The sequence below is a fragment of the Pangasianodon hypophthalmus genome, chromosome 26 (assembly GCF_027358585.1).
Source record: "Pangasianodon hypophthalmus isolate fPanHyp1 chromosome 26, fPanHyp1.pri, whole genome shotgun sequence".
Classification (NCBI taxonomy): Eukaryota; Metazoa; Chordata; class Actinopteri; order Siluriformes; family Pangasiidae; genus Pangasianodon; species Pangasianodon hypophthalmus.
This window is the reverse complement of record NC_069735.1, coordinates 17,087,942-17,099,921: the sequence shown is the minus strand read 5'-3', so window position 1 is coordinate 17,099,921 and position 11,980 is coordinate 17,087,942. Positions and strand designations below refer to the sequence as shown.

Below are 11,980 nucleotides of genomic sequence, written 5' to 3'. Positions count from 1 at the left end.
TGCACTATCCATTGCACCCAGATGAGGATGAGTTCCCTCTTGAGCTTGGTTCCTCTCAAGGTTTCTTCCTCATATTGTCTCAGGAAGTTTTTCCTCGCCACCGTTGCCTCTGGCTTGCTCATTAAGGATAAATTCACAGGGATAAATTCACATATATTATTTTTTCATATATATTTTTTGTGAATCCATTTATTTCTGTAAAGCTGCTTTGTGACAATGTCCATTGTTAAAAGCGCTATACAAATAAAATTTAATTGAAATTGAATAAAAGATGGCAAAGTTTTCAGCAGTCAGGGAGGACAGAGCAGGAGGAGCCGGTGGGTAGAGTAGTGAAGAAAATATGTTGTGGAGCTTGCAAGGATCTTGTGCAGAGGTTTCCAGCTTTTCCTTGTAGAAGGTAGTCTTAGCAGAATCACTTTAGATGAGAATTTGGACAGGAGAGCATGATAAGAGGCAAGATCTGTGCCAAGTTTCTCTTTGCTGTTCTTAACTCTCTCAGATTGCTGTGTAACACATCTGATAGCCAAGGAGCAGGGCAGGAAATCTTCCTGGGTTTAGAAGATGGAGAGCAGAGGAGGTCCATGGATGAGGAAAGTGAGGAGAGGAAAGTGTCTGTGCCTAATTCCAATGGTAGGGAGGAAAAGGAGTCAGGGTCAGGAAGGGATGATAGGGTGCAGGAAGTTTTGTAGGAAGGGGAGAAGGAGTGGAGGTTTCTATGAGTGGGAGAGAAGGGTATGGAGACGGGGTATGGAGAGTAATGATGAAGGATACCAAGTGATGATCGGAGATGTGGAGTGGGGTAGCAATGATATCTGTAGCTGGAGGGGCAAGATCCAGGGCTCAAGACAAGATCCAGGGCATTTCCACCCTTGTGTGTGGGAGGGCAACTGTTGAATGTTAAGGAGAAGGAGCACAGAAGAGGGAGAAGGCAAGAGGACTGGAGCTTGTCAGAGGGGAGGGTGAAGTCTCCAAGGACAGTAAGAGGGCTGCTGTCAGTAGGGAAAAGACTGAGGAGTATGCCCATTTCTTCAAGGAAGGCCCCTAGGGGACCAGGAAGGCGGTAGATGACAATGATGAGAAGGTTATCGGGGAGCTAACTGTAACTACATGGAATTCAAAGGATGAGATGTTGAGATGAGACAGGGAGAGAGTTGTGAAGCACCATCTCCGAGACAACAGCAGATCTGTACCACCACCCCTGCCAGCTTCTTGTGAAGTGTGAGAGAAAGCATAAGCAGAGGATAAGGCAGCCGGTGTAGCTGAGTTCTGTGGAGAGATCCAAGTCTCAGTTAATGCCAGAAAGTCAAGAGAATAATGGGAATCATTATTACCTGAGATGAAATCAGCTTTCTTTACAACAGACTGGCAGTTCCAGAGCCCACCTACCACCACTGTTTGAGACTGAGACAACAGAGGAGGGTAGATGAGATTTCTGGTAGTTTGGCCTCTGGATTGTGGATAAGAGCTTCTGGGTCTGTGAGAGGTGACAAAAGAAATGGGTTTGAGGCACATGTCTGCAGCCTAGTCAGGAGTGGCGTTAGTGAAAATTGGGCTGAGAGGGAACTGGTAGCACTTAACTGAGCAAGAAAAAATAAACACTACTAAACTTGGCACTCTATCTAAATTTATGTGTCTAACTATTGTGAAATATGCTTCTGACCATATTGGATAACCTTCAGTATATCTTAGTAAGCCCTGACCACAACACTCCTTAAGTGAGACTGAAACTACTCTTGACTAGCCACCTGAGAGAACTAATTAGCACAGGCTAACAGACTTCCAAGCAACACAACAGAATCAAACTAGATCCAACTGAGTCAAGTAGATAGTACACAAAGTCAGAATCCTACCTTACCAGTAGAGAACAAATTCAAGATAGAAAAACTTAAAGCTCACATTGAGTCTGCTCTGCCATGCTGTTGTAAACCCTGCTGTTGTAAAGCACAGTTGCAGGTCCTGACAGTATAACTTCACCTGCATTGTGATGGGCGCTGGAACTTGGAAGATGTGGAATGCTTCACATAGATGCAATCTAAGCTGAACATATTTGCAAGGTCTAGGAAGATAATGTGGAGGTCGGTCTTTTCCTTCTTGGCTTCTGGTGCCAGATCATGCTTGTATGTGTCAGGCATCCAGAGAATTCAGGGAATCTAGCTTTTTGTACAGATGTGTTAGTGTACCTTTTTTGTTTATTTATTTTTTATTTTATTTTATTTTTCAATATAACTAATACATTAAATGCACAGCTGGATTAGTCCTTACTTTGGTAGCCTAGCTAAGTCTAGCTAATTATAAAATCCATAAAATGTCAAAGTAAAGATTTCACATTCATTGAACATGGTTTTGCATCTATGCATCTCAATGTAAAAATTTAGGACACATTAATGGATGGCAATGAAATATAAATGTTCAGGAAATTAACTGTTGTTTTTTATCTAGGGTAATTTGACAATACGGTGTGCAACGAACTTCCTGAAACAAATTCAGTATAATATAGCTCAAGGCTTAGCACAGGAGGTGAGATATCTATGGTGCTGGTATTGATTGTTAAATTGTTTTGTTAATCCTAATTGTTAATATAAATACTTTCATGTTTTTATATGTACTCATATAAGTCTTTCTGGTTGTTGTACAGCTTGTGGAACGTTATTTAAACATAACAGAAAATCTTATGATTCGTGCAAAAGATGTTTTTGAACAAAATGATCTAATATCCTTTGGAAATTATGTATTGGAAGTCACTGAGAAACTGGTGTTTACCCTGGTGGAGAAAAAAGATAACTACATGTTAAACAACATCTCTATCCAAACTTTAGGTACAGAACCTGCTTATAAATTATGTAACACTACATATACATTTATACAACTAAAACTGTAGATAAAAGTTACTTCTTCTAGTCTACTTCTTTTACATGACATATTCCTTCCTTGTCTAGTTCTTAGATCTTTATTTTTATTATTGAACATTTTGCAAGTAGAATTTGAAATAAATGACAGACTGTATACCCTAAAGGTTAAGGTTAAAACACAAATGACTCCAAATTTATCTTTTCAGAGGCTGAAGTATTCATGGTTGGACCTAATGTCTCCTTGAACAAAATCCCCACAATCATCACAAGCCATGCCTCTCTGGATATTGATCTCATTGGAATTTCAAAGAATAACAAAGGTGCAGTAGTAACTGTTTCACGTTATATATTGTGTCTGGCTAAAAGTTCCCCTTTAACGCTTGGGGCATGTCAATTTCAAATCAAACTACTTTCTATAATACTTTAGCATTTTTAATAAAATATCTGCTAGGTTCACTTTCAGAACGAGCATTTGAGAGTTAGTCAAAAGGCATAAAAAAATTAAGATGGGGTTCAATATTAAGTCTGAAAACAATATGTAGAAAAAGAAAGCATTAATTGAAGAGATGGTAAGATTGGAAAAATGTACATTCCACTTCTCTGAACTACCTATCTCCCTGTACATTAAAATTCTAAAATTAAGCGAAATTGCTGTTTATGCATAAACAACAATTTCAATTTAATGATATCATAAAATAAACTGATGAAGATTTAATTTTGGCTTTCAGGATCAGCTGCTGTGGCCTTAATAACTTATGCCAATGTGTCAGATATTTTCAAACCTATCTTCTTCAACACAATTATCCAAACAAAGAAAACCATGATGTCTGCTGTGGTTTCAGTTTTACTACCCCAAACCACCAAGAAACAACTCACGAGACCAGTCAATGTCACCTTCAAACACATCAGTGTAATATATTTGCTTTTTTGGTCAAGTATTTTTTTAATATTAACTTTTCATAATCACTTTTAAGATGTATCTCCCTTCTCTCTTGGCTAGGTGTTAGAACCTGAATTCAGTCTCTCGTGTGCGTACTGGAAGAAAACAGAATGGGCTGAAGATGGCTGTGATGTCATACAGACCAACAGCAGTCACACAGTGTGCTCGTGTAATTGCCTGGGTACGTTTGCGCTTATTATGGAGACAGACCCATGCAGGGTAAGACACCAGTTTATTGAACATAGTATATAGTATGCACAGTAAGCATCACAAAATATACATCCATCATTTCCTGGTGAGACAGTCATTTACGCTTCTGCTTGACAAGCTGCAGCCAGGGAGGCTTAAGCCAGAGGCTAACACAGGCATGAGGGAGCCCTGGAACATTAAGTGTTTTGCTGATCTACAGTCTGAGTGATAGCGTGAGAGAGGGTTTTTAGGTATGAGTCACTAGTACTGTCCCACCAACCTAAAAAAAGGGTACATATCTGGGTCATGGTCCTGGGCTTATTTACGCAGCCACTCCTGGGAGCACAGAAGGCCGTAACTAATCCAGTAGCTTGCATACTGCAGACAGGCTGCAGTATATCTGGGACAGGGGTGCTTGAGATGCTGGAAGATTTGAAAGCCAAACAAAGAGGATCTGGTACAGCCAAAGCCCAGTCAGGGTAGAGAAGGAAATCTGGGGCTGCACATCTTGTGTGTGTGTGTGTCTGCATCCTGGTGCTGTCTCATCCCCAGATAAGAGAGACACAGTAAGAGACAGCCATCCTTTTGATTTAAAAGAAAATGTGATTCATCAGACCAGGCCACCTTCTTCCATTGCTCCATGGTCCAGTTCTGATGCTCACGTACCCATTGTAAGTGCTTTCGGCGGTGGACAGGGTTCAGCATGGGCACTCTGACAGGTCTGTGGCTACACAGCCCCATACACAGCAAGCTGCGATGCACTGGGTGTTCTGACACCTTTCTATCATAGCCAGCATTAACTTTTTCAGCGATTTGTGCTACAGTAACTCTTCTGTGGGATCAGACCAGATGGGCTAGCCTTCGCCCCCCACACGCCTCAGTGAGCCTTGGGTGCCCATGACCCTGTCGCTGGTTCACCAGTTGTCCTTCCTTGGACAACTTTTGGTAGGTACCAACTACTGCATACCAGGAACACCCCACAAGACCTGCCATTTTGGGGATACTCTGACTCAGTCATCTAGTCATCACAATTTGGCCCTTTTCAAAGTCTCTCAGATCCTTATGCTTGCACATTTTTCCTGCTTCCAACACAAAAACTTTGATACCTGACTGTTTACTTGCTTCCAAATATATCCCACCCCTTGACAGGTGCCACTGTAACAAGATAATCAATATTATTCACATCACCTGTCAGTGATTTTAATGTTATGGCTGATCAGTGTGTGTGTATGTATGTGTGGTGCTTATCAGTAACCTTTTATTTAGATCCAATGTTGATAAGTATGCAACCTTCTCAGGTCCGTTCACTCTGGGCATGAGATAAGTGTTGGTCTTTGTTGAACCTAGTACAGCCTCTGGGAGTTGTCACAAAACCGGAGAGAACAGTCAGGCTTTGATACTTTGAGCTTTGTACAGGACCACAGACTGGCAAATCATAATCAGCAAGTTAAGGAAACTGTTTAAAACACTTTTAAGAGATTTATGTAGAAGGTTTAAGGTATTTATGTGGTAAGTTCATGTGGCTCTGTGACACCTGTAGCACCGCGAGGTTGCAAGGGGCAGTGCTCTTTTTTTCAAGTGAAGGTTTAGGGGGAAGGCTGGTGAAGGAAGGTGATGTTGTGGTCATCCCAGAGCTGGGCGCGGTGAACACAGGGGGAGCTTGAGTCCAGGCGTAGGGGAGAGGGACAGCAGCGGTGGCTGGGCCTTTCTTCAGCTCCAGGAGCTCCTGGGTGGTGATCCGAGGGCTTTGGGCCAGCTCCTGGGTCACCGCATTCTGCTGGAGGCTGGTTTGAAGAAGGTGTTGAAACATGGTGTCCATCAAGGGGTCGTGGCCTGTGTCTGTATTCACACCCACATCCTCCACCACTGTAGCATTGCGAGGTTGCAAGGGGGCAGAACACAGGACAGCAGCATACTTATTGGCCACCAGCCGAGTCGAGTTTCTCCGCCCCGCCTTGCAGCCATGTGCTCTAATGCTGTCCAAAACAATGGTGGTGCTGAACCAGTGCTGTCCGTTCAGTACTATGGCTGCAGTCGCGTGAGGAGCGCTTTGTGCCTTTTGTCATCACACACTTTAGACTCCCCAAAAATGCACAATGATTTTTCAGATTGTTAATAATTATTGTTTTATTGTTTATGAAATTATTGTTTTAATTATTGCCCAGGTTAATTTGACAGAACCATGCACAAGGAATTTTCTGAGTCAAATTCAGTACAACACGACTCAAGAATTACCACTGGAGGTAAGACATAATTGGTGCTGTTATTTCCACATTGTGAAGTGCTTTTTTGGACAAGATGGTTATATTGTTTGAATATGCAATCATTGCATATCTTTCTGGCTAACATTTAGGTTGTGGAACGTTATTTGAATATTATAATGAAACTTATGACTCATGTGAAAAACAATGCTACTGACCAAAATAATCTGATGTACTTTGGAAAAGCTATATTGGATCTAAATGAGAAACTGGTGTCTACACTGGTGACAAAAAGAGACAACTACAACAACATCAACTTGTCTCTTCGAAATTTAAGTATGGAACCTGCTACTGATTATAAATTATATAACACTAGAGCTGGATTTCTAACATTATAAATTCACATTACTATATAATTTAATTAATAGCTGTAAATACATGTTCTTATCAAAGTTATCACTTTATTGTTTCAAACATTTTTATTTATTCTGAAGTAAAATCAATTCATTTTTTAAGTGTTTTGGGGTCAATTGTTGCATTATGTCAGCAGAACAACCCATGTACTCTATAATAGTTGATCCCTGTTTTATATCTTTCCAGAGGTTCACGTATTCATGGTGGTTGAACCGAATTCCTCCTTCAATAAAATCCTCCAACTCCAAACATGCAACGCTTCTATGGATATAGATCTCATTGGGCTTTCAAAGAATAATAAAGGTATAGTGATGTTTACATGAACAATATTATGTCTTTCCCTTCTTTGAAGGTAGAGTGAGTGAATTTTAATATAGGCTTTGGAGAAACGACTAAAATGGATTTTAGTCATTTTAAAATTGAAACAGGATATCAGCTGACCATCAGTGAAGGGGGTATGGTAATAAAGTGTGCATTTTGTTGCTCCTCATCTGAGGAAGATAACATAAAATTGCAGTTTAGTAATGGGAATTTTTTTTTTTGAAAGCATGTTTTGAATAAATTGAAGACATCTTATTACATTATTAAGCTGTTATGCCATTCTTGTTTTATGAATTTTTCCTCAGACAAACTTGTTTCTGTCCCCTTAAATGATTTAAACTTCAATAGGCTAAGGTTTAAGCTACTGTAAAAATTTAGCTCTTACCAGCGTCCATCCACTGTGGCAGTTAGTTTTTTTTTTTTTTTTTTTAAATAGTGGAAGCACAGGTGTTAATGAAATATACTGTATATCTGTGTGTCCTGTTTTATCTTTTTCTTCTGATTCTTCATGTTTAATTCTCAGTCTCACCTCATAAGTAAAAACATCAAAAGACTAAAAAATGCAAATGATCAAATATAACCTCATATTTACAGTTTATTTGGCACTGAAATGTTTAATACTGAGATGTCTGTCTGTCACAACCCAGTCTAGATCAGGCTGCAACATACAAAAATGTATTTATTCTCTCTCTCTGTCTCTCTCTCTCTCTCTCTGTCTCTTTTTTTTTTTAAACAAGAAGTGGTTTTCCGCTTCAGAAGCCAGTCAGGCCATAATAATGAACCAAAATCCCTTTAATTATACAGAGAATGAACTACCTAATATGACCAACAAAAATAACCAAAAATTCAGTTTCTTCCCTCAGTCCCTAACTAACTGATTTTGTGACCTTGATTTAGTATCTCCTGGCAATATTAAACTAAGCTGTTCATACTAATATGAAATTATTTTTATGGCCATTCCGTGGATGTCTATAAAACTACGGCATTCCACACTTTGCTCTGGTTGATATAATTTAGTTGTGATGTAGTTTGAAGGTTGGAGATCAATCGTGTTTCTAGTCAATTGTGAACGTTTTACTGTGTGACTAAAAGATAATCCAATGTGGTCAGTACATAACCACTTACACTACTGGTGCATGCATGCTTCACATCATTCCTAATTCGAAATATGCAGAAATGTTGATTCATCTACAGCAACATTGTGTGCAATGCTCAAGTACTGATGGAATTAAGTTATCAATATAGCTTCCAGCAGTCAGATTTAAGAAAAGGCCACAATGTTTATATTGATTTTCTCTTGTAATTTCAATTTTCAATTTTATTGTAACTTCAGGATCAGCTGCTGTGGCCTTCATGAGTTTCACCGACATGGCAGACATTCTGAAACCTAGCTTCTTCAACACAGCTGCCAACACATGGAAAACGCTGGTCTCTATTGTGGTGTTAGCGACACTTCCCAAAACCACTAACAAACACCTCACCACACCAGTCAACGTCACCTTCACACACACTGATGTATGTTGGATGACCTTGGTTTTCTTTTATGCTAAGTAATTTTAATAATCATTTTCAATAATTACCTTTCACATCTTCTCCATTGTCTAGGAGTTAGATCCTGAAGCTAAACTCTCCTGTGTGTACTGGAAGGAAAGTGAATGGGTTGAAGATGGCTGTGCTGTTACACAGACTAACAGCACTCATACTGTGTGCTCCTGTGACCACCTGTCAGTGTTTGCTCTCATCATGGAGATTGTTCCATGTAAGGTAAGGACCTGGGAATTATATATAATTCATAAGTATTAGGCTGGATCACTAACAAATAAATATAATATACACTAATTAGTAACACTTCATTTATTTATTTATGAATTTTACTTGTTTATTTTTATTAGGCTCCAAGCACAAAGGGTGTTAAGGACCATCTTTTTTTGGCATGTTTATTATTTTCCAACACTTTGGCCATTTTTGAGGTGCATATGTTATACCTCTCACAGGCAGGAGACATTATATAGGTATATTCCCAAGTACAAACAGGAAAAATAATGAAATGGGATACAGTAGTTGCATTCACAGCGGACATCTCTACATTACTGATTCAGATTCAAATGGCAAACTGTAGTAGATGCAGTACAGTATTTCTTAGCTTTCATTAGCTTACTATGAATTGCACTTACCTAACCAAGATGTTTCACTTGTATTATTTCACTAAATCTGACTAAAAATAACAATACAGTAAATAGTAGATTTATAAACATCTGGAGTACAAATATTGCTTTACTTATGTAAATGAGTACTACAAATGAAATTGAAGCCTATTAGCAGAAATAATTTCTGAAGCATTTTATAACCTAAAATAAAACAGTTACCATCTTGAAACCATAGAAATACATATAATAGGCTAACCATTAGCTTTTCTTCCTTACTTACATTAGTAGTGATGTCCATTCGGTTTTTAAGTGTACATTTCTTGTAGGTTTCTGTTCACTATGACGTTATCTCACCATTCTTGGACTATATTTGTAGTTTTAAGCATTTACACATCTGTGTAAACAGGAGAAATAATGTGATGGAAGAAAGTACTACTGATTCAAAGACAAGTTGTGAATCTTCAACTACTCCCGCATTGCAGTGCTCCCAGTAGTGGTGACAACTAGTAACAGTGTTAGACTAAAGACAACAAAGAAGCTGCATGAATGAAACAAATAAGGGAAAAATTACAATTAAATATTGTGATGACACACACTTTTGGGGGGGGGTAAATTTTGCAATCACGTCCATTAACTATGCCAACATAAATCAGCCATTTTTAATTTTGTCCATTTTTATAGGTCCTAAGCTTTTAAATACTCCTCCTACAGGCTTAATTAGATTCAAGCTAAATTTGGTCAACATGATGTCAAGATATCCCTAATGTTAAATTATAAAATAATTCTTAATAGGCAATTAATTAACATGCAAATCACCTGTAGCTTATCCACAAACATCAATTTCCTAGTGTCATGTATCATCTTCCTGGGACAGATTTAGCATCCATCACCACCGTAAACAGAATAAAGCTTATTCAGGATCAATGTATTAATAGATGAATGAATGAATGAATGAATAACATATCAGCATAAAAAAATTCCTGGTTACTAAAATTGAGTAAGTGGCACAGATGTATCATAATTACATAAGTAAATAAAACACTGTGTGAGGTGCTGTTATAATAATATACTGAGTGATGGCACGGTGTGAAAAAGCGTTACTTGTTACAGGTACCACTATAAAGTTAAAATATAGAGAGAGACTGTACTTGCACAGTTGTTTATTATGCAATCTGTGCCATCATGGAGTTACCAACTTTGTGTCCAAAATGGGAAACATAAACTTACGCCAGTATGTCTAGAACAGATGGTTACTAGTGGACACACTACGTAAAAATTGTATATGCATATTTTTTGGCTCTATTTGACTACTATGTACGTTGTAACATCTTCAAACTAGCACTAGTAGAGGTACCAAATGCTGACTACAGGTCCATGAGCATTTGCTTATGATGAGGATGAGGTGAGAGAGCAAGTCCAGGAGAGCACACTGGGGTTGTTCACGGCAGCTGGACACCTGTTATCAAAGAAAAAATTGATCCATTGAATAAACAAAGTCTATGAAATGGGGAACTTGAAAATGATCGATTAAAATGTAATTAGCTCTGTGGCAGCATCTGAGGCACAGGGCTGGAAAGTGACATTATAACATGGCGTATGTCAATCATTGCAATCCACCTATTTAAAATAGTTTTGTTTGTTCCACTCCCTGTTTTTTCACCTAGACACTATTTGGAGCCACTGTGTCCCTGCACTGTAACCGTGTGTTGAACATGTCCATTGCTCAGGTAGTGGGAATTTTCTTCCTGACCTTGTGTCTACTGACATTTTCTTTTTGCTGTCGGAACCCAAATGAAACCAACACAGCTCTGATAAACCTGTGTTTAAACCTCCTGCTGTTCCACCTTGTCGACCTGCTCAAAAATCTTTTCCAACCGCATCTACAACCCCCGGTGAGTGTTGTACACAGCTTTAGCAGGTCAAAATCAATACCTGGATACTTTCTCGCCATTTTTTTTCTCTCTCTTTCCAGCAAGCATGTGCAGTCGTGAATGGTATCCGATGGTTCTTCTTTATCTCTTCTTTTGTGTGGATGTTCATTGAGACTGTGCTGCTCTTCCTACTTGTGAAGAACCTGGTAAAGGTCAGATCAAACCAGAGGGAGGTGCTTAGCTTGAAATGGTTAAATATGATTGGATACCTCATTCCCCTGGTTGTGGTCCTCATGTGTGCACTAGCCATTCCACAAAAAAAGTCCATTAATGAAAAGTAAGTGTGGAGAGTGGATGGGCTTTTGTCAAACAGAGACTTTTAGCTCATTTTCATAACAACGCCTTTTAAATTATTATTTTGTTTTTTTTTACTTCACCTTAAACTTTAAACTTCAAACTTTTTTCAACATTTATTTTTGTTTCTTAATTTTTTTTACAACAACTTGGAAGTTTTAAATTAAATGTACCATAAATTTTTCTCTCTGTAGATGCTGGGGAACTCATGATATAGACACGATCTTTGACATTCCTGTACTTTTCATTGTTGCAGTGAGTACTACAGACTTCTTTACAGCAAAACATATAAACCATGAAACGTCTTATTCAGTGAAGCAAAATAATATTGTTTTTTGAAGATAAAATTAAGAGTTTAAACCACATATGTATGCTGGTCTGGGCCAATAGCAAAAATGAAACTTTGAGTCAAATGGTTTAATGTTTCTTACTATGTAATTACCACCCCTATCTTATCTGGTATATTGCTATATGTGACATCTACAACAGCTGATTTTTCTTTCCCTGTGAAGTCAAACATGATTCTGTACTTCATTATCATCATCATCATGATCTTCACTCTAAAACATTTGAAAAATGAAGACTTACAGAGGAGTAACACCAATGATACAGATCTCATAATACATGTGATGTTTAAAAGCCTGGCCCAGTTTATCATTCTCGGCTGCTACTGGATACTCCTGTATATCCCCAA

The 11,980-nt window shown here is 38.5% G+C and overlaps 1 protein-coding gene across 1 annotated transcript; it reads left to right on the top strand.

Annotated features, from left to right (window-relative positions):
* The first annotated feature begins 6,793 nt into the window (after positions 1–6,793).
* Positions 6,794–11,707, top strand: LOC113537424 (adhesion G protein-coupled receptor E3-like). Its single transcript, XM_053229671.1, has 5 exons — positions 6,794–6,896; positions 8,248–8,429; positions 8,520–8,678; positions 10,726–11,269; positions 11,481–11,707. Exons 1-4 carry the CDS (start codon positions 6,794–6,796, stop codon positions 11,050–11,052), a joined length of 771 nt encoding a protein of 256 aa, XP_053085646.1. The 3' UTR covers positions 11,053–11,269; positions 11,481–11,707.
* Positions 11,708–11,980: the final 273 nt, after the last annotated feature.

Excerpts from the sequence above, each read along its gene's own strand:
- LOC113537424 (XM_053229671.1), top strand. The coding sequence starts at position 6,794 with ATGGTGGTTGAACCGAATTCCTCCTTCAATAAAATCCTCCAACTCCAA. Across the intron at positions 6,897-8,247 it reads GCTTTCAAAGAATAATAAAG|GATCAGCTGCTGTGGCCTTC; the intron begins GTATAGTGATGT and ends TTGTAACTTCAG. Across the intron at positions 8,430-8,519 it reads TCACCTTCACACACACTGAT|GAGTTAGATCCTGAAGCTAA; the intron begins GTATGTTGGATG and ends TCCATTGTCTAG.